Source organism: Trachurus japonicus, chromosome 4 (genome assembly GCF_045865225.1).
Source record: "Trachurus japonicus isolate A0001 chromosome 4, Traja_1.0".
In the NCBI taxonomy this organism is placed as follows: Eukaryota; Metazoa; Chordata; class Actinopteri; order Carangiformes; family Carangidae; genus Trachurus; species Trachurus japonicus.
In genome coordinates this window covers 25,030,631-25,054,192 of record NC_140910.1, presented here as the reverse complement: position 1 = coordinate 25,054,192, position 23,562 = coordinate 25,030,631, and the positions used below count along the sequence as shown (strand labels likewise).

Genomic DNA, 23,562 nt, shown 5'->3' with positions numbered 1-23,562 from the left:
CCGCAGGAAATGTGGATCGCTGAGACACGCAGAGAGTGATGTTTTCTCTTTCTCCAGCTTTAGTATCATTGTATTACTTTTTATCTCCTCTTTGCTTGACTAGAGGGGATAGAGGAGAAGATGAGATGTGCTTGGGAGGTAGAAGCAGAGAGGGGGATGGTGATTTGAGGGAAATGAAAGAAAGAAAGTCAGTAAGAAAGACAATAAAAGGTGCTGGGGCCTGTAGGTTTGTCTCTTTTGCCTCCATCCACACTAGTCCAACAAAATGGGGTCATAATGTGCACTTAACCAGGAACATGGAAACACGGTAAACACATTGATCAGCTGCACAGGGGTCGGTTAAATGAGAGCTGAGGTGATGGACAGTCCATCTAGTGAACAGGAAGCACCTGTGTGGGTGTAGCATGTATGTGGAGAGGATTTAATTCTCTTTTTCAGCTTAGCAGAGATGAACAGAACACCATCTGATTCGTACACAGATTGAACACCAAGTCACCACATTAATATTTTATAACTAGAACTTATACAACAAAGAATGCAAATCAAACCCCACAAAAAAAATAATAAAAAAAATAAAATCAAAGGCTTCAAACGACTGGGTTTTGCTCTGTTTGAGCTTTCATTTGTAGTTTTCTGGCAGGAGGCACCAGAAGCTCATCAGGCAGATGTGTCAGTCAGAGGGTCCCAACATTTGTTCTTTTGGGGCAGATTCATGACAAAATCATCAAGGGCTGTTCCTCCCCTGACACTAAAAACACTTCACATCCATTTAGTTGTTCTCTCGTCCCCTTGACAAGCACAGACAGTTCTGACTGAGGTGATGTAACGCCATGTGTTCAGGAGAGCTTGTGTGTGCATGTGTGTGCATGTGTGTGTCCTCCAGCACATGAAAGATTCACCTTGATCCTGCAATGAAGAGCGCTGACCCGTTCAGGTCTGTGTCGGCTTTTGAGGTTTTCAAGGTGAGAAGAAGTGACAGACTGACAGAGCAGAGAAAACAGAGGTAGAGAACTGACGAGAGAGAGACATCTGCAGAGGAAGAAGGGCAAAAGGATGGGAGATGGGATGATAGATTTGTTTTATCAACATGGCTGATATTTGTCTTTCATTGTTTCAGCACCACTGTCATATGAGTAAAGGTTATCTGAATCTGAGCGAGAGAGAGAGGAGATGGGGTGATAGGCAGCGAGAGATGGAATAGGAGACGGCGAGAGAAAGGTTAAGTCCTCTGATAACCCGGCACAAAAGCTGAGCATGTATTCACCGCCATGGCTGAATCGCACACAGAGAGATGCACATATATACCCGCTTGGGCTGCTAGACAAATCTGCAGCCAGACCCCTAGAGGTCCCTGACCTTTTTAAGGAGAGCATAAAACTGTAAATGAAACCTCAGGTGAATAAAACAAAATAGATCCGTGAGCCACCGTCACTGACTGACTGTAGCCTTCCTGTCTGATCCACTTCCACACCTTTACTGTACATGATCTCTGCATCTCTCCTGCTTTCTCTCGCTATCATTTTCTGTGTTTTTCTTAATTGATGTGTGCCTGCACTGATGAAGCAGTCTGCGGTTGCCGTGGAAACAATGAGCCTTATCCTGTTATCGTGTAATGTCACTTAAGAGAGTATGGTGAAGAGGTGTTTTAGAGAGAAATGAAGACAGAAACAAAAGTGAAACACGATACTCTGTCCTCGCAGGTCTGGGCTAACAGTATAAGCAGCTACAGTAATGGAGGAACATGTAATTCTGATGATGTTTTTACTTAACAAAAGGGTCTTTTAAAACAGGGGGGAAGCAGAAATAGTCTATGTGTGCATCTCTACCAGGCAAGTGTTTGTGGTATCACTGCAGACACACTGCACAGCCAAATATCTCACTCTCTCCTGATTTGGCAGTGAGCAGAAACAAAAAATCTGTTTGTAGCTTTTACAACAAACTACTGAGGCTGGTCTATTTCTCCGGAGGACAATGCCCTTGCAGAGTTAAAAATGCTTTTTTCTTTTCTTTTCTTTTCTTTAACTGAAGAAGCCAACTGTTGTCTTTTTCTTTTTTTTTACCTGTTTATCTAGTGCCAAACCTCATCAGTACAGTCTTAGTCTTTAATTATTGCTTCTGTTGCGGGTGTGGGCTTCATAATGCAAGTTTTCTTTTTTCCAGAGGCATTATTTGTTCAGCATTAATTGATTGTCAGGACTGAGTGCCGGATGCTGAGAGTGTCAGAGGATACAGTTAAAATGGCACACTTGTCATAACAGTACAGCTTGTTCAGTCCTTGATTAAAAAGCCATGCTTTTAGAATTATTTCAATAAATAATGCATTAAAAGGAGCCTTCAAACCAAGGCCAAAGTAATTTCTCACATGCCCTTGATTAAAAAGTAAATTAAAGTTACCTCAGGCATAAAACATCTCCGAAAAAATGAGTTTCCACCACAAACCTAAATATTATCAAAATGTGTCACTGAAGAAACTGATGAGTAGAGATTAAGGCTTCCACTTGGACTTAATGCCCCAGGGCAGTGTCTCCACACAGGCAGTAATAAGACCCCCCATTACAAACAAGAGTGGTGCATTTAACAGCATGCAATTTTAATTAAACAACCATTGTTAGTTTTTGCATCAACTGCAACTCTGCAGCAAACAACTGAAAGTGATTTTAAAGTTGCCTCTCATCACAAAAACTCCTGCAGAACCCCACCGTGCAGTTTCCCCGGACAACAGCTGTTTACCATGTTTGCAAAAAAAATGGCATTTTCTTCTTAATAAACAAATAACAGTTGTATGCAGATGGTGTGAAATGTTCACTGAGGTGGCATTTTTGTGTTGAGTTGTGTTGTGTTCAGCCACAAATTTAATTAGAGACAGCGTCTGCAACAATCTCAAGCTGCTTACTGTAGTAAAAGTCTCAATGAATGCCCTAACCCATAGGAGAAACCTGCATACAGTAATGTTTATAATGGGCAAGGGGCTAACTTGCATCAGAGGATACTAATCTATCTTTTGCTCATGTTGGCTACTGTTCAACTGTTTAGTTCAAAATAAGCCAAGAAATACTTAATCTAATCACTTTAACAGTGCAAAACAACATGGCCTGTTAACTTTCTAGGGTTTTAAATTGTGTGTTTTTTGTTATTTTTGCACCTGTTTTTTATTCCGAGTTGGTTCAGAAACCAGCGTTTACTCTGTTATTGTTTAACCGTGTAATTTCCTTTAATTGCAGGACCGTATTTATTGGACGGATTTAGAGGACGAGGCCATCTACAGCGCCAACCGGCTGACAGGACACGACGTGGCGAAGGTGGCAGAGCATCTCAACAACCCGCTGGACTTAGTGGTGTTCCATGAACAGAGGCAGCCAAAGGGTGAGACACACGCAGGAGAAATGCTGAAAACACAGAAACATTGGCATTTTCTGTCAGTGGTTCTGATCAGATGAGGAACGATAGGTGACAGGATTGAATTGCAGATTAAGCGCCAAGGTTTTTTTGATCATGGTCTGTCTCTACATCGCTCTGTGTGATTGGATTCATGGGTGTGATGATGTGTTTATTATTTTCCCCAGGATGGACGCTTTCCCAGGTGTGTGTGTGTGTTTGTGCTAGTTAGCGTCTGTGTGTGTGTGTGTGTGTGTGTGTGTGTGTGTGTGTGTGTGTGTGTGTGCTTCGGTATGTTTAACAGTGCGTTCTAGCAATTTGTTTGTGCGAGTCTGTTTTCATGCTTTGTTTTCTCTCCTCACTCGGAGCGCAGAGCAGTCTTGTCTGAGTGCCAGTAGGGAGCTAATTGCATTCTCTCATTAATAAATCAAGAGTTCTGTTCAAAGAGATATCACAGAATTAAGCATGTTTTCTTCAAAATGCCAACAAAGAGCAAGACATAAAACAACCCCGGCCTAACCAGGCTAAGTGAATGAAATAAAGATACCAATGTGTCAGTGAGAAGTGAAATACTTCATAAAATGTGACCTTGACTGCAGCGGTTTGCAAGGTCAACCTCTTCTCATCCATTTTATTTTTTCCTCCCTTGCTTTCATATCTTTTTAACCTCTCATTGAATACAGTACTTACTGTATAACTAAGCAGACAAAAAGGGAAGAGCACTGCTAATGGTTGACTGCGACAAAACACCTCCACACACTAAAATATGACCTTAATATCTTCCAATATGCCAACAGGGCTCCAGACTAACTTTTTTTTACTAGGAACACAGTGGCCCCTAACTTCAAAGCAGAAAATTTAGGGGCGTAAATCGACTTGCAAAGCAAATATTCACATTTCTTTTCATTCTTGATCCTCGCACACATAGGTCGCCACCTGTAATGACAGATTCTCTGTCATTCTGTTCTGTCGCCTCTTCCACATTTCACCAGTGTAAAAAAAAGAAGGTAAATTTACTGGTTGCACATGCACAAGTAGATGAAAAATTGACATGCTGTCTCAAATTTTAGGGGCAAAATGCCGCCATTTAGGGGCAATCTGGATCCCTGCATTAAGCTTATCTTTATTTTTGACACACCTCCTCTTTATTGTTCCTGTTTTATTATTGTTACTCTTATTATCATGTTTTCTGTCTGTCCCATTCATTCGATCTCTCACCTGCAGTGATTTTTAATACACGTTGAACAAACGTTCACCTCGATACAGGGACGAATTCATTAGAAATTGCTGGTCAAAGGTCAAAGGTCCCTGTGACCTCACAAATCACGTTTTTGGACATAACTCAATGATTCATGTGCCAATTTTGACACAATTCCCGCACAAATGTCCGATGATAAGATATTACGATAAAGTGATGACATTTCATATCCGAAAGGTCAGCTTCACTGTGATATCATAATGTTCTGCAAAAATACTATTCTAGCCATTATTCAACGCCATAACTGGAGACCAGAAGGAGAGATTGTCACCATATTTCATTTCAGTCTGATACTGAATCGGTGACACTAATAATCGTGGGTGTCCACCTTGAAACTGTGCTTATACACTCGCGCCGCTCGAGGCTTCTGGGTTTATGATGTGTGTGAATCGTCTAGTATGTTTCAGTTGCAGCGTCTTTATTCGAAGGATTGTCGGCCGTCATTGCCACAACTTCACATTCAATGAGACTTACAGATCAAAACATACACTTACATAATACCCTTTATCAAATTGCTTCACTGTGTACAGTATATAATATGAGACTAGATACACATGGATGTGAAGTGTAAAAAAAAAAGCTGGTTGGCGTAGGCATACAACCCCGAGGCAGCGATTCTAGTTATTTATCATCTTTTTTTTATCCGCCCAGCTGTGCTTTGAAGCCTTGGCTCCCTGGTTTAGTTCTTTTTTCTAGTAAAGGAAGCAGAGGGACAGGAGCTGTTTGAAACTTCACAACAACACTACTTTCCATCCTTCCTATTTTCAGCTTTCTTTACCTTTATTTTCTAGTCCTGACATCCTTCCCTCTCATCCTGATCATCCAACATTTTTTGGTGTTGCCTCCTTTCCTCTTCCCACTCTGCCCCTTTTTTCACCCAGCCTCGAATTTAAATTTATCATCACAGTGAGTGTGTCATAGCCTTCCCAAAGAGCTTCATTTCTTCTTATATATGGAAAGCAGGTATAGAGAGTTACGTGGAGCTTCTGAGAATTTCATTTAGACAGCTATTCATATTACTGTATGTCGCTTGTTACGCTGAGATACTGTACTGAAGCACGCATGCATTTCCTGCTTATTAAAATCTCACTGTGCGCAGTGAGTGAGTGATGTAGCTTCTGCCCCTGATGGCTGATGATTCCTCTGATGTGCTGCTTTCTCTAACCACGTACCAAGTCAGGAGGCAGAATCGACCGCGACCTGACCTAATTCTGGTGTTTCCCCACATGACATGAGTAGCAATCTTTTTTCATTAGAGTCTAGGGTTGGGGAAACAAAATGTAAATTTTTCATTTGTGTGTTGGGATTTGAAAAAAAAAAAAAGAAAGTTTAGACACCCTTGTTTTAACCTAAGCATGGCTTCACTGGACCGGAAAATCAGTTGTGGGATCATTATAAATCCCTAAATATAACACTGTCAATTTTTTTTTATGTTGCTTTGCTGTGCGGTACCCAATAAGGTTTAATGGATAATAATACGCAGTACTACTATTTACTACTGTATTTCTAACTCTTATCCGTGGCTGAAAATGATCAAGACCAAACTACCTTGTGTTTTTTAATTTAGGGTCAAGATTCATCCATACACGCACTATTTGAAATTACCACATAACAAACCCAAGAACACAATAAAGAAAAACAAGAAAACTTCTGCTCTACTAAGTCATATGAGAGACATCAGTGAGCTTTTCCAGCCAGTCTAGGTGGACCTCATTTCAGTTCATACTTTTTTTGTTTTTGATGCAGACCGGGACCCAAAAGTGGAGCTCTGTCATGTATTCTTAATATTCTTTTGTTTTTGACTACTCCGGGCTACGGTACACGTAAACCTCTGTGCACATCACGTTGGCACCGACATAAGATTTCAATTTGCTGCACACATTTGGGAAAAAGCACCAAATGTTTAGAAATGTCAGTGCTGAAGTTTTATATAATTGTGGAGGTTGTGTTTTTTTACTGGAGAAGATACAAGGCTGTTGAAAGTGTGAAGATAAGAGGATTGATTTATTGTATTTCTTTAACGAATCACAAGATAACATTCCCACAAACTCGTGTAAACCTCCTCTGTATCTGCTTGTGTCCCTTCAGCCCCCGACACCTGTAACATGGGAAGTCTTCCTAACGGTGGCTGTGAGTACCTCTGTCTGAAGGCGCCCCAGATCACAGACCACTCCCCCAAATACACCTGTGCCTGTCCCGATGGCATGGAACTGGGTCCGGACATGAGGCGCTGTGCTGTAGGTAAGTCGGTCACACTGCGAACCAATCAATCACAGAGATTAGGAGAAATACCTAATTAAGGGAATCTATTGAGAAATGTCACGAGATGTCTACATCACCGAAATACCACTGACATGATGAAGTGCCAGGCCGTAAGGATATTAAAGTGGAGTGACGCTTCACTCGCTCAGCACTGCTTAAAGGAGTCCATCTCAAAATTAAGTATTTATACAGATCTATAAATAAATGTTCCACTTTAAACTATTCTGTATATTGAGGTTTTCTAATATTATACATGGAAGGCTATGGGAAACATTTCTCTTGCTAATATGTGCTAAAGAAAAGACTAAGTTAAAGTTCCCATGAAATCATATTAGATCCAATGCTCTTTTTTTTAATTAAAAAAATAGCTTTTTTATTGACATTCTGCAACAAATGTGACATGTGCCATTTCAATTATTAGTCATAGAGTATCAGCATGAATGTACTTTTTCTAGTAATAAAAGGTAATAAAATAAACAAAAGGTAGTAAGGTGTGGTGAGGTGAGGCATTAAATCTACAGTAAACATACAGCATATTATCTAGAGTTAAAAGTGGTTTTATATTAGTCCATCAATTTCTTCCAACGAGAAACAAACAAGTCCTTCTTGTAATTCACATCCACAGTTAATCTCCCCATCCTGCATATATCCATTGTGATGTCCATCCACATGGTCAATGTTGGGCTCTCCTGTGAAAGCCATTTTCTCGTGATGGCCTTTTTCCCTGTAGATCCGATGTTCATCAGTCTTTCTTGCTGTTATTATATTGATAATATTCCCTCGGTGAATTCGGTGCCGGTGCTTACAGTAACATTGTGTTGGGAAGTAGGTCAGGGATTCTCCCAGTCAGACCTGTGTTCCCGTGTTCCCCGGCCTGCCTCCATTATTTCTCTGACCTTATTTTAACTGCTCAGCCTGCCACCAGTCTCTGTGTAGTCACCACATTTGTAAAGTTGTTACCCTGCCTTTATACACACCCCTCTGTGTTTTGCTGGCCGTGCTTGAACAGGTGAGTAAAATGAAGCTGACACAGAGAGAAGAGAGAAGAGGGGGGGAGATGATGTACTGTATGTAGGCCACCGTTCAGAAAATCCCACCGAGGAAAGACAGACCATGGTCACCGACACACACAGAGGGAAAGAGAGAGAGAGATGCAGAACAATTTCTGCTGAGAACTTTATTATTTTTGATGAAATGGCCTCTTACACTACACCGTTCGTCGGGCTCTCATCTGCTTTATGTCTCTGTCTACTCTGGAACAACCATAAAACCTTGACGAAAATGTGTTTGGGGGGCCCTCAATCAAATCAAATCACCTTTTTTATACTGTTGTTTAGTCGTCTCGTAATGCAAACAGAGAAGGTCTGTCAATGGTGACCGGTGCATATTATGTGATATTGATGCACATAAAAGTGATCAGAGGCAGACAAAGATGGATTTGGTGAAAGTGATAGCTGCGTTGCTGCTGCTGCTGCTGCGGCAGAGCAGAGCCTCCGTTACCATGCGTAGCTATAAAGTCAAACTTAATAGAGGAAGATAATTTGCTATTATCTTTTATTGACTTTTCAATGTGAATGCATGATGGTTAGATCTCGTTATGGCTGTAAAACGTTATATGTCCAAATTAATGATTTCATCCGTAACAAAATCATTCACTGAAGTTGAGGAGCTTGATGTACAGTATGTTCTACATCAGGGGTTCCCAAACGTTTCAGCTCGCCTCCCCCAAAATAGCAGCGCCATAGACTGGCGACCCCTACTTTGGGAACCCCTGTTCTACATTACAGTAGTTTGTTGTTTTCAGTGTCTTGTCAATGACCTCACACTTTGCTGTATTGTTTTTTTTTTTTTTACAAACTTTATTAACAGATAACAAAACTGTTTAGCTAGGGGTAAATCATACAAGAAAATCATATATATACAGTATATACTGTATACATACATATATATACAAATACATATACACATACATAGATATAGACCTACAAATATAACACATACATAAAGTACACACATATAAGACAGACAATCAATATAAAAATTTAAAAAATCAATAAAATAAAAATATGAATTGCATATGAATTAAATAAGATTTTTTCCAAAATAAAATTTGTTTTTAATGCCTTTGGGTTTTGAAGACTATTTATAATGGTGCTGTATTGATAAAGTTCCTGTAAAAAATCATTACAGTTTTTTGTTGGCTGCGGGTAACATCTGAGCTCTTAATGATTTTTACTCTGTTCCTCTTGTGCAGTTCGACCCAGAACAACCACGACGTCTGCTCCGACCACCACCATCTCCATCTCCTCCACCACTTCCCCCACCCCCACAACCAGTACAACAAGCACGACAACAACCAGCACAACTGTCGCCACCAGCACAACTCCTCCTTCCACCACCGCCTCCTCCTCCACCGCCTCTACCAGCGCCACCAGCACCTCCGCTGCCACCACACTCAGGCCCACAGCCAGACGCCCGGTCTCCACGACAACGGCCTCCCCTCAGACCCCCAGGAGAACCTCCACGGAGCACCCTCGGACCCCCGCCGCCACCAGCACGGAGACGACCACGCTGGGCCGGAGTCAGACGTCGACGTCCACGCACACGCCTCTGTTGGGCCCCGCGGCTCCCAACAGCATCCAGAGGGAGAGCAACGGCAACCTATCCCACAGAGGTAAGGATGGTGGTGGGTCGGTGCACAGGAATGTGAGTGTGTGCCAGTGTGTGTGTGTGTGTGTGTGTGTGTGTGTGTGTATGTGCTTCTCTACTGTATGTGTGTGTGTAATCCTCCACTGTCATCACTACAGCTACCACCTGCCATTAAAGCAGCAGGAAGCTGAAAACCTCTACTTACATCAGTTCCCCTCCTTTCTTTGGCTTTTCCCTCTTGCACACACAGACACACACACGCGCACACACACCTACACACACGGACACACACACACACACACAGACACACACATACACTCACTAGTTTTATATCCCGGTCTGCTTGTTGTTGGTCCCTCATGAGCAGCGTGTAACAGAGCTGTCAAAGCTAACAAACGACAGTCCCCTCCATTCTCGCCTTCCACCTCTCATCACTCATCCTCACTTTCTGACAGCTTCTTTCTTCTCTTTGTCTTTCTCTCCCTCCCTTTCTCTCTCTTTCACTCTCTCTCTCTCTTTCTTTCTCCCCCAAAACTGGCAGCAGTTTTTGGTCCTCTCACCCACCAATCAAGCTTTTTACTGGTGCGACTGAGAAACACCACTTCACGGCTTGTTTCCCCAGACAAACAATGACAGCAGAGTACAACAGCAGCAACAATGGTTTACAAAGCCACGCTAAGACTTTAAGAGATTGTATTTGGAAGTGGAGAAGAATCCTTGATAGCTCCACAAAGCAAAATTGATAAACCACTGCGCCACACACACACACACACACACACCACATGCTTAGTTATGATTTTCTTGTAGAAATCAGTATTTCCAGCTTTTGTGGATTTTTTTTCCCTAGCTTTTCCTACATTGAGACATTAACATAAGATGGGATGTGACTGCCAAATTGCTAGAGCAGACAACAAGGATCCTCTCAATGAGTTGCTTTTTCAGCACTCTGCTCTTGAGGATGATATTTACAGTTTGTGTATTGAGAGAAATGTGGATCTGAGCATTTGTTTTCACATATTTTCTGGCTTTTTCAGACTAAAGCAGGAGAAACTGTGTAAAAAAAAATGGCAAAAATGTCTGATTTGTGGAGTTAGTTATACACACTGGAGGAATTTTCTGATATTAGAATGACACAGTCTGCTGCTCAAAGAGAATAAGAGATGGAAAAGAAGATGGTGGTGGTTGGCTGGTGGGAAAGATTGTGAGCTGCTGTACTGTGTTTGAACTTTACAATATTGCATTTACATCAGAGACATTTCTCATTATACTGAGAAAACCAGGAGCGCAAGGCTAGGGGATGAAAAAGGTATACAGAGGGAAAAGGAGCAGGGAGGGATGATGAAAGTTTAAAATGGGTGTAAGAGTTGGAGGGAAAGGAAGAAGAGGAGACAAGAGGAGGACAGGGAAATGAATGTGGAGAAAGAGGGGGAAGTAAAACTAAGGACTGTTAAATAAAAAGGGAGCAGTGAGAGACAATAAAGAGATCATAGAGGAACAAGGAGCAAAAAAAAAAAAAGAGCATGACAGTCCAGCGTTTGAACGGGGAGGATGGGGACTTGAAAAATGACACACTGTTGGGAGGGAAACGCAGCATTTACAAGGATGAGAAAAGACGGGATGGAAAAGAGGCAGGAGAGAAAGCGATTTTCTGGGAATTAAAGAGAATGGCTGCTCCAGCAAGTCTCATCACTTTGGGGGGACCGGGGTTTCTTGGAGTTACAAAGAAAGCAAGAACATGTTTCCTCTAGTCTCTGAAGTTGTCAGCCTCCTCACCACACCACAAGCGCTCCAGATGAGAGGTGGAGCAGACACGGTTGAGAAAATGGGGGCATGAATGAAGAAGACGTGTCTCTAAGCCCACGGGCCATGTGTTATCATTTTTAACTCAGTGCACACTGTCAAGTTCGTCGACATCAGCTGTTACACGTGTGCTCCTGTTCTTGCTGCTGCTGCGGCAGCGGCTGGCATGGTGCAGCGAGGAGGAACCAGAAGTGTCACACAAAAAAAAAGATAAACAACAGCTGGTACACAAAGCTCATACACATCTGTTGTCGTACAAATGTGAACCTTCACTTTTGATGCCAGGAATTATTCATAAATCTTGGATACGCCAGGAAAATGCTGTTTTTCCCAAAGGCACTTCCTGTATGACGGAGGCAGAATCCACATTGTGGTGCAATCCAGAGTTTAACCCAAGTTAATGAGGCTTCAGCAGTTTGACTCAACCAACCTGAGTCATTATCTATCCAAGTTTGTTTTTTTTCTATCACTCGCTGAATATGACTCTGAAGCCTCTAATTAGAAATAGAAGATTACAGCTGATAATTTTAGGAGGTTTTGCGCTATTTTTACACGTAACAATGGCTGTGGATTTTGTCCTATGTTACGAAAGGATATTTCAGTGGCCACAGTCTAACAAGCAAAAAAACCTTTTCAATCTACATATTGGCTTGTGAGTATTGCTTTAGGACAGGAGAAAAAAGAAACTGTGACCCTGTCCTTCAACTGCGTGTCCATTCTGCTTTTAAATTGACCCTCTTTGGTGACTGTTAATTAGAAAAGCAGCAGGCAAGCTCTGTATGCGTTCAATGTCAGGACTCTGAAATGGTGAGTTTAATATTATTCATATTTCCTGTATATGCTGTGGGTAACTTACACTTGATGATTGTTGCATTTAAATATAGGCATACAAATAGGGACATTTCACAGAGACCGACAACAGAAAAAGTCTTTTTGAACTTTAAATCCCTCCAGCAATAATAGCCGTAATGAAATTGAAACTTCCTCTCTTTCTCTCTCCCTCTCTTTCTGCCTTCACTTTCCTGGACTCCCTTTTTTTCATAATTGCTGCTTTAATAAGATTCTATTAATCCACCTTTTAGAGTCTTAGGGCCTATTGGATGTCACTCATACTTAAAGGAAAGCTGAATGCACTTGTGCTGACTCAGGACTCTGACGCTTCACTGCCGCAGACATAAAGAGGTACAGCAGGTGATAGTGCAGCCGTGTCACCTGCTCTTTCTCTTTATGTCTTTGTCTCTGCCCATGTTTCTATCTATGTGCGTGCGTGAAAGCCAGTTAATGCTCTATATGAGATAAAAATGTACATCTCTTAATTGTATGACCCATCAGTTACATCCCATCTGTGCCTTTTACCCCCCCTCCCATGCATACAACTAATACAGAGTCTCTCTCTCTCTGGAATGAGCCAATCAGTATGCAGAGCCAGCGCTGTGATCTCTTCTGTTAATCTTCCTCACTAGACTTCATTATAGCCATCTGATCACACTTTGGCTAATGGCTAGCCTGCTGCTAATAGGAGTGTTGGGAGCAGGATTAATGTCAAAGCTCCTCACTGACCTGTTGGGGTGAGAGTTGAAGGGGAGCGAGGATACAGAGCATGTCTGGAATAAATGTATACTGAGTTGCACTGGGACAGAAAAACGGAAAAAAACATGCTGGGTGAAGAGAGGACGAGGTCATAAGTTTAAATTCACCCTCAAGGTCACCTGGCGTCTCGCTGCAGGATTTAAATCTCAGTGGTCTATAATGTATTACCTCCTGAATCCAGATTTGTGTGTTTGAATTGTAATGGAACAAAATCTGATGCATTGCTTGCAGAAATGTCATTTGTCTCCTCTTATGAAAAAGCATCTCATTGCATTTATATGGCACCATATGATTCATCCACATTTTTATTAACACATGCTGTTGTTTGCAAAGTGTAATCGGATGGATTCCCTGTCTGTATATTATGTAAATGTGTATTTTTTTCCCGTCTTCTGCTCTGCTGCAGCAAACTTCTTTTTCTCTCTAGCACATCCTCTGGGGGATGGTGTTTTGAAACACAACTTTTTTGCTAAGTTTTATTTTTTCTTCTCTCTCTCTCTCTCTCTCTCTCTCTCTCTCTCTCTCTCTCTCTCTCTCTCCTCTGTTCATCTCAGCTGCGAGTGATCACTACCTCATAGGTAACAACATCACAGTAGCTGTTCTGGGGATAGTCATTCCTATCGGTGAGTACTCTTGATTTAGTCTTTGTTGTCTTTGCTTTCTGCCTGCCTGCTTCTCCCTCCTTGCTTCTCCCTCTCTGCTTGTCGCTCAAGTCCTGCATGTGATGTATGGACACAGTTATTTTAATGCGCCTGACTGAACGTGTGTGTGTGTTTTTGCATATGCATGTGTGTGTTTGGATTAGACTGGGCATTATTACTGTACTAGTCTCCCACTTAACGATTTAAGTGAGTATATTTTAGATTTAATAACAACAATTTGCATCCGAAGTCACAGCAGTGATGCTGTATGAAACAATAATTTAGTCATTGCCAAAATGTCCTGAGCTGTGCTGTTACCCAACAGCAGCCTCCCGGCCAAGAGCTAGAAACAGCCATGGTCAAGCCTTTGTTATGTGCACGTTATGTCATTATTAACGAAATCTGAGCAATTGTAGAATCCAATTCATGTTTCCCCCATCACATTTGACCAGCTGTTATGGCATTAAGCTCCTGTTCCCACTCATGATCTCACAGTTTGTTCAAACTGCAATCAATCCAACGCTCTGACACATTTCTGTGACCCAGTGGGCTAAGAACGGGTTACACAGTCGCTGGAATCAGTTTTAGAGGAGGAAATTTCAAAGGACTGAACGGCAATTTAATGAGGTGAAATTGTGTTTTTGGCCCTGGAGCAGGGGAAATTTCTGACCTGAGAAATAACATTATTATCAGTTCAGGGTGAAAACATAAAAGCTACTATTACTGTAGGCCGCCTGCCACACTATACCATACTAATAAAGATTAGGCATATGAGGAGAATGCAAGTTCTAACAATCAAAGCAGCTTAGTTAAGTTAATCTATTATATTAGCTCTGATTAAAATGATAATTTTATGTGAATATTTAATATGTTCATGCCTAACCTAACAGAAAAATCAGCTGAATGTGCAAATGACCTTACAGTAGCAGCATATGTCGTTAATTGAGATTTCTTTCATCCCTAATATTGAATACTTTGATAAGTTATGGGAGCACTTAAACATTTTTTTTTCTCTCTCTCACTCTCGACAATTGAGATATCAGCTCATTAAAAACCCCCCGGAGACTGTTAACTCTTTACACTCCATCCCCCATTCTCCATTCTGCCATTCACTGCAGCCACAAATCCCCTCAATCTGCATTTTTTTTGGCAGCTTTTGAAACATTAATTATTGCAGAGGTCCACCAGGGCCGGATTTTTCTGCACCCGTCCTCTCTGCTCGGATCTACTAATGCGCCACGCCCACCCACAGCTCCACTAAGGGGAAACAGCCCAACAATCATTATCAGTCTTTAGCCGAAGTCAGGCTGTTTCGGCGCTTTCTAATTGGAGTGAAAATTTCTAAATGATACAAACGCTGATGTTTTTTTTTGTTTTTTCAAACCAGTGAGGGTTTTTTTTGAGAAGAACAAAGGAGGATCTGGGGTTTCCAGCCCAGTCACACAGGGATCTCAAGTGCCTATCCAACAAAAGGGCAATTAGATGAGGCTTACACAGCGGATGCAGACACATGTATGGATGTGGGCACGCGCACGTACACGCGCCTGTTTCATCCTCATCCACATCCACATACCTTCAGTTAGGCTCCACACACACATATACACTCATACATACACTATACACACTCAGGTCCTACAGGGCGGCTTGGCAGTCATGCTGATATGGTAATGAGAGGAGAGAGACAGAGCTTATCTCAAATCCTCCACCCTCCACCCCCCTCCACACTCTGGTCCCCCTCCCACCCCCCCTCCCCGTCCATTTTCCCCTCATAACCCCATCCAAAAACACCCGAGTCAGGCCGTCTGCAGATAGTGTTTAATTTTTTAACCCAGGCAAGTGCAGAATTATAAATCATCGCCCAAATGTAGCACGAGGCTAATATGCTGATGACAGTTAAGCAACCTTGCTGGGCTTTGATTCAGAAAACCTAAAAAGCCTAATCACTGGCTCCAGGACTTGAACGCTTCAAGATTTAATCAGAAACGCTGTGTGGTTCAGTCTGTGTGTGTGTGTGTGTGTGTGTGTGCGTGCATGTATTTGTGTTTGAGTGTCTTGGACGTGGGATTGTGAGTAGTACTGTAAGTGCGTGATAGTGCATGCAGGCGTTCATTTTTGTGAGTTGTGTATGTGTTTGTGTTGGTTTGGATCATTTTGTGAGATTGAGACTGAGAGTGAATGTATTAGAATATATTCACTATATGAAGGCTCATTGTTTTTTACGATTTTCACACAAATAAAAACACATTTTTCTTTGAAATGTCTGCTGTGTATCCAGGGTTTCCCATAGGGAGCAGTGGAGCTAAGCTGGTTATCCTCAGCATACATCTAGTTTAGCTTGGACTGTATATGAATGACAAAACAAAAGCTACACTGACTAAATATGATTGCCCTGTGAACGAGCACCTCTGCCACTCCCACAAGGTCAATGCTTTACTTCAGTCTTGTTTTTATATTGATGGAGGTGCTTGTTGATTTGTGCAAAGTGGCCAATCTCTACTCTAAAACTCTGCAGGAAACTAATTTTTCTAATTCCATGTTCCCCCCAAACATCAAGAAACGTGTTGCTCTCTGCTTCAAAAACATGCTGATGAATAAATAAAGTCCTTTTGTGGCCAAGCACCAATCAGTCAACTCCTCGTGTGGCAAGAAGTGATTATTATTGAAACAGGGCTTGCACTTAAAATGTCATCTTGATAGTCGCCAAATTTTGAAATCACATTTTCACATTTTTAAAGAAATGAAAGAACATGACAGATTGAGTGTTTTGCTTTCCTCATAAAAAACAAATAGATAAAAGTAATGAACTTGAACCAAATTTTGTGCAGCCCAAACTTCTTCTTCTGTTTTGTGTTTAGAACATGAAAGTCCACATGGATTTTATTCCCCAACAAACCTTTACAGTCTTTGATTATATATGATCTTGATAGTTAAAGTCAGTAAATAATGAGCCTTCAGAGCATGATGGAAAGTGTGTGAGGTGTGTTTGTGTGCGTGAGAGTGCTTAAAGCGCCGCTCTGTGTCCCCTGGGCTGTGTTAACGCTCCCGCCGTGTGTTGTTGTTGTGTGTGTGTTAAACACATGCAGTCCCTATCCTTGCCACAGTGGTCATCGGATTGCTTTGCACCGGCGGATACCTGGTTTGGCGCAACTGGAGACGCAAGAACACCAAGAGCATGAATTTCGACAACCCCGTTTACCGCAAGACCACGGAGGACGACGACGACGAGATCCACATCGGCCGACACAGCGAGTCCATCGGTCACGTCTACCCAGCAGTGAGTGGCAGCCACAGTCAGCCATTCATAGCGCTTCCTCTAGGGGGCGGCATCACAGACAGCAACTCTCACTGGTACTCAGGGGCGCCGATGCTCTCCAGCGCGAAATGAAGAGAAGATGCAAAAGGAGAAACAAAAAGGAGGGAATACAGTATGTTTGAGATGTGGGAGGAAGCGCTGGGGTTTGGAGAAAAACAAACCCTGTGGTTGTACATGTAGGCCTGGTGCAAAGAAAGAACAGGCTTGCACACGCACACGTCTACACACTCACACGTCGTTTCTCGGAGTAATCACTGAAGCCACTGATCATATACACACTTCACAGCTCCATCACCAGTACACCATATCCACCTCATCCACCTCCATAGACCATAGTCATACAGTACATACCTTCATACGTCGGTGCCAGACCCCTGTCACCACCACATTTATTCCTACATTGTGTTAGTTCTTATTGTTGTTATGTGTTTTGTATTAGGCTCCCCACTCTCCACACAGGTACATATCATCTGATGCAGAATATCAATTTTTTTCTATACAACAGAAAATACCAGAAGGTAGCAGCATACTTTTGTAGATATTTTTTTTACTGCTAAGATGCAGTACAGACTTAAATATTTACTGTTGTCTTGATGCTTGATGCAGTTTATACAGTACAACAGACAGAGAGATGCATGCAGTGCAGCGGTGTCTCTGTGTGTTAACAGAATAAGTCATTTCAGTATTTTAGTTGAGATGCCTTCGCGGAGAAAGAGGACTAGCATTACAGTCACCTCGGAGAAGCTGACTGACTGACAGGACGGCAGAGCGCGGATGGGATTAGACCATTCTGCAAATAAATTGGATTTTTAGAGTGCACGGTAACATCATGATATAGCCACGATGTGAATTTTATTTTTTCATAACAGTCTAAGTAAGACATGAAAGATAAAAAAGGGAGCATAAATCAGAACCAAGGACAGTTCAAGTTTTTTTTTCATTTCCCCCTCGTTTTCTATCTAGTGTGCAAGTTGCAGAAACCGTGAGTCTCCACATGATGAGTCACAGACGACCCTGTTGATTTCCCATTGCTGCAGATGCATTTTTGATAATCCTTTATAGGGCACAACGCTGCGTTTTCTACAAACTCGGGGAAAACGGTGCCAGGTTTGATTTCCACTCAAACGCACTTAGCTGTAGAGGGCATGTGTCATCAGGACTCGTCTGACATTTATTGAATACACTTGTTGTTTTAGATATCGGAGAGCAAGCGAGGGGAAGGGCAGCCAAAAAGGATTATTTGGGGGGGGAGTTGGAGTGGGGTGGGATGGGGGAAGAAGCGCTTTGATCGGTTGGCATGGTAACACAGATTTCTTTGTGTTGCTCTGGAGAGGAAAAAAAAAAGGCAAGGAATTCTGGGTATCACTGGCACGATGACAAGCTAAGACACACACACACACACACACACACAAAACAGGTGCACGACTGAGTCATATTAAGATTCAAGGTCAAAGTAACAAACACCCTCAGTGAAAGGCTGGAGAGAGAGAACCGCACTCTCTCTTTTTTTTCTGTCGTCTCCATGTTTTATTATTTACCTTTGTACAAATCTCCCTTTTATTGTCCTTTCATCTTTTTACTTGTTTTCCTCTCCTCAATTCTCCTCTCCTCTCCTCTCCTCTACTCTCCTCTCCTCTACTCTCCTCCCCTCTCCTCTCCTCTCCTCTCCTCTCCTCTATTCTCTTCTATTCTCCTCTTCTCCTCTCCTCTCCATGGCAATGTGGCAGCGTAGACAGCCAGAGAAATCAGGTTGGCATTATGTGGAGCAGACATTCAGCTGTGGGCAGGCATCCTGCATTCCTCACATAGAAACAGCCACAGAAATGAACAAGGAATGAACAAGGGGAGGCGGGTGGAGGAGGAGGAGGAGGAGGAGGAGGAGGAGGCTGATCACAAAGAGGTGAAAGATGAAGGTCAGGGAATGGAGGGAGAAGACTAGAAAGAGAAGAACAGAGAGAATAGAAATATGAATATATGAACTTGCCATTTCTTTTCCAGACTTCCACCTAGACTTTAATCTGTCTCTCTTTTTTCTCCTCTGTTCTTCATGCCAGTCTGTCTTCTATCTCACCTCTCTCTCTTTCTCTCTCCCCTCTTTTTCCTCCAGCCTACTGTAACAGTGTTTTTATCTGCTGTTTGCAGCGCGTGGCACTCAGTCTGGAGGATGATGGCTATCCCTGAGGGGTGGGATGCAGCCTGCCCTCCCCCAGTCCCCATCCCGGCCCCTCCTCTCACCACCACAGCCTCTACTACACCACTACAATGAGGCCAGTACAACGCAGAGGAGAAAGAGAAAGAGAAGAGAGTCCTCTTTTTTTGCCTCTTTGGTTTTTAAGGAGCAGGGATGACATGTACATCTCATAAACCCCCCCGTCCCCTTCCTCCTCCTCCGCTTCTTCTCCTGCTCTGTCCGCTGGAGTAACACTACTACCACTACTAGCATCTATACTACTTCCTTTAGTTTAGTGCTAGTGATCAGTAGCCTCTGCTCCGCTCCTCTCTTCTCTCTGCCTCTTGTTAGTTGTAGTGGTGTATAAACATGCTGCTTGATAATTTTGTCCGGACTAACCTCATCCCGTTGTCTCAGTGCACATTGTAAATAGAAGGCTGCCTGGCCAGCGTTACAAGGGAAGAAAAGCCAGCATGCATTATTTTTAATTCCTCATATTTTGACTCTTTTATTTATTTGGATGTGTGTTTGCTGTTGTAAATATATGATCAGCATCTCTCGCTGCACCGTACTAAAAGCAGATTTGTTCAAGTTTTTGCAAGGATGAACAGTAGCAGGCAAGGACATTTGGTTTTCCTCCATTGTTCCCTTTTTAGATCTCGTGTTGACAACACAGATTGTCATCCTTTTTCACACCCAACCCCTCTGATTCGCCCCTTGACATATTGTATGTGGGGAAAGACGGCTAAATATAGCCAAGGGGAAAGGAGACATAAAAAAATGATGGGGTAGTCTCCATGTGTGGAGGTGATTTTGGGGTGAAAGAGTTTTTTTTTTTCTTTTTGGAAAGGAATGGGAGGATTTGTGCCACCAGAGGGTAGTGCCTCAAGGCAAAAAAGCAGCAGGGCAGAAAAGGCAAAGGATTATGGGTAATCCTCTCTCCTGGTATCAGTGGTATGCATGCAGTCTATAATGAACTTGGGATTGTTTGCTCATTTGTGGCATGTGCTCGGATTCATGCTTTTTGTTTACCGTATGCTTGTGTTCCAAGTTCAACGTCGACCTTCATGTGACAGTTTTACGATATGAAAATGATGCTTTGAATCTGTTATTACTACTATTACTCATAAATTCATAGGAAAGGCCAGGACTCCCAGTGATTTGATGTGCTTTCTGGTGTTTAGTCGGTGCAGCTGTGTGTACATTTAAAAGCACAGTTGCTCATATTACATCGGTGTGAGGGCGGTGGAGAGGTGCCGCACAGCTACAGTACATCACTTTCTTTTTGACTGCTGCTGTTTGAAATGAAGATTCAGTTGCAACCTCTTGCGAGGTCTGTGAACAAAAGAAGAGAACATCAAATGCACTGTGGGTTTCTTATGTACAGTATATCCTGACACGGGACAAGAGCCAGGAAAGGGAAAGGAGAGAGACAAGGGGAAAGTGAACAAGTGCATTCTGAGGTGAACTAGTGGATGAGTTTGCCCTGTGTCCTCCTGGATGTGTTAACGCTCCCCCAATGAGCAATACACAACTGAAAGTGTGCGGTTTTTTTTGCTGTATTTAAGGCTCTAATGGGATTTAACACATATTTTTCCTTGGGGGTGCCTACTATATCACTTGTTTCAAAATCTAAATATGCAGTTGTTTTTAAACTACTGCTGAACACAGAGACATCAGTGTTTGAACTAAAGCACACTCTAAGCATCGGTGGCAGTGTCTCAGCGTCTCAGTGGCTGCACACCACTGGTTTCAGTGATTCAGAGTCTGATAGCTGCTGCATTTCCCTCCACCTTTTTAACCGTGTAGCCGTAGCGGTGAGAGATGGTGTTGGGGGTGGGGGGTGGAAGAGCCCATATTGAGAAGAAATGACTTTCTGCTGCGGTTGTGAGCGGTCCTGTTTTGTATGAACAGATGACTAATACGCTGAGGCTGACTGAGCCCAGCACTGATTTGATTTGAAAGCTGGGTAGAGAGGAAATGTGTAAACCAGCGTAAAGAGCTGATCTTCCACTGGCTTGCCACAGACATGGTTCCAGTCCATTGAATCAGATGGAATTTATGCCCAGTGAATATCGCAATAATTGCTCATAATGTGTTGTAACAGCGAATTACCAGAGGCCGCCATGACAGGATAGCATGATAGCTGCTGCACGATGTCATGGGAAATTAGCAAATTTCCTATTCTGAATGACATTTAATCTCAATAAAGGGCATTTTGACTACGTTAAGCACACGTTTAATGCATTTAATACACCATAGAGCTATTTATCATTGGCCTAACTACACACACAACACTTGTCTTCCATTCCTAGAATAAGAAATCTGAACAATTTCGCAGCTGAGCTACAGTAAGATGTTTCTCACAGCCTCTTGTCTTTTCCTAAACCCTGACGTATGACTGAATAACAAGCAAAAACAATGAAGTTTATAATGCAAACATGAAAGTCTTCCAGTATAGACTCAGCATATGTATTCATCCAACTACACAGACAGTGTGTGCGCACAAAAAGAAAAAAGAAAGCTCTTCTTGGAAAGGTTTTCTCTGTGTAGGTGCTCGGGTAAAAACCACTAGGGAGGAGGAGAGAGTGTAAAAAAACAAAAACAAAGACAAAGGTAAGCAGGAAATGACTGCCAGGATTTTGACTACACCATATGCGAACAGGTTTGGAAGACAAATGGAGGGTCATTTATTTTGCCGGATTTCTGCTGATGTCGTGCCACAGTAGTCTGACACCAGCAGCCTCCCGTCCGTAGAAGGATGGCGCTCTTCCTCTCCTCCTCCTCCTCCTCCTCCTCCTCCTCCTCCTCTCAGTTTATGATGCGCAGCAGCCGATTTCATATGGACTGTACAGTATGTGACAAGTGGCACGGCAGACAGGTAAATTGCAGTCCTCCTCCACCACAGCACTGTGCTCCCCTACGTCTGTCTAATGAGGGAGGATTGAGCACAAGGGGAAGGCCATCTCCTTTCATCTTAACCTTGTAGAGATGAATTCAAAATAAAAATGCATTACATGGTGGAGGGGAGACTGTGACTCAGCCCAGCATGACCCTGGGCTGCACTGGTGCGCTCCTGCTGCGCTGGGTTTTTAGACTGGATTTAAAAGTGACATGCATGAAACAGTTTTAAATGGGCACAGCTCCATTTTGGGTTATAGAGTCTGCTCGTTTTTCAATATTATCAAGAGGCACTGTGGCTGGTTATGAGTGCGTATAGTTTCACATCTTTTTCATACCTAAAGGAAAGCTGAAGATAATTATGTAAGAAGCCAAGAAAGATTTACCCAGATCAGATAGCTATACGTTTATTTGTGAATTTATAAATGAGATACATCGCAAAAAAAACCCTGCTGGAGCTGGATTGAACCCGAGGCTGAGTCAGCTCTGCACTCCACTTTCCTGCTGCATGTCCGTGTGTTTGCTTCAGGTCTAATTGAGTTCCATACTGAGGGTTTGCAGTCGGGAGAATAAATTGCTTATTTGTTGAGGTGAGTGAGCGTGGCATTGTAGAGAAGTTATTATTGCTACAGTGTGAAGACAGATTGGCTGCTCCACTTTGTGGCCACCTTGAGAGCAGCCGCCTCCACTGAAGGACACTGGGAAAAAAAGTCAGGAACACGGGCTTTCGTCGTTCATGATATAGTAGGTGGACTAATTGTGGCAGCAGAAGAGGATATGCTTTGACCCTTTAGCTTCTGGGCTGCTGCAGCTTTTTACTGCACATGGAGTATTTAGGTCCTTATCTATGCTCTAGTGTCGGTGTCATCATAGTTTTACTGTGGGTCAACCCCATAAACAACAGGCTGCAGTTATCAGGATCAGTTTGGGTTCAGCCTCACTCACACACTGAATTTATGTGCATATGTTGAGTTATTGCACAACTGTTAGTATGTTTCTCACCCCAGGTCAGTTTTTACTCATTGTTTACTATTTATAAGTGTTTCAATGTTGTGCATGATGTGCAACATTAATCATGAGACCTCGCACAAGTTACAAACTGAAGTGTAGTAAATTTAACCGGTAGTAAATCACTGTCTTGAACAGCATTTCAAGCGCACCTATGTTGATTCTCAGAGGTCTTAAATATCTAGGACGCTAAACATCTGAAGCCAGTTCCAGTTCACATGCAGCCAAGTCGTATCCTGAGTGAGGATTTAAGCATCACTGAGTTAAAACTGTGCATCAAGTTTTTAACACGCAGCAACTGCAAGGTGTAGCCAACTGGCAAAGCAGAGGTTGGCTTCCTAATATATCATCCATTCAGGCAGAGGAAGATGTAATGAGATGTGGTTGACACCTCTGAACAACACTGTACAAAACCTCCAGTAACAATAAGACTAAAGGGTAATATAATATCAGTTTAGCATGTTCAGATACTTTAGGCTACAGTGTATAAACATGAAACAGTCCTCTCTAACAGAAAATATATACAGTATGTATGTAATGTATCATGTCACTGTAACTTCCTGGTTACATATCCGATAGCTCTTACATACTTGGA

The 23,562-nt window shown here is 42.5% G+C and overlaps 1 protein-coding gene across 4 annotated transcripts in view; it reads left to right on the top strand.

Annotated features, from left to right (window-relative positions):
- lrp8 (low density lipoprotein receptor-related protein 8, apolipoprotein e receptor) overlaps positions 1 to 21,190 on the top strand; it is a 168,901-nt gene extending 147,711 nt beyond the window's left edge. The window contains exons 14-19 of one of the 4 annotated variants that reach the window (XM_085774939.1): positions 3,222 to 3,363; positions 6,722 to 6,874; positions 9,150 to 9,569; positions 13,489 to 13,557; positions 16,677 to 16,849; positions 19,031 to 21,190. In XM_085774939.1, the coding sequence (XP_085631065.1) occupies positions 3,222 to 3,363; positions 6,722 to 6,874; positions 9,150 to 9,569; positions 13,489 to 13,557; positions 16,677 to 16,849; positions 19,031 to 19,069 (996 nt within the window). In that variant the 3' untranslated portion in view covers positions 19,070 to 21,190. Of the gene's footprint in view, positions 1 to 3,221; positions 3,364 to 6,721; positions 6,875 to 9,149; positions 9,570 to 13,488; positions 13,558 to 16,658; positions 18,300 to 19,030 lie in introns of those variants that run through there. The other 3 variants (XM_085774938.1, XM_085774937.1, XM_085774936.1) reach the window with 3 other exon arrangements.
- Positions 21,191 to 23,562: the final 2,372 nt, after the last annotated feature.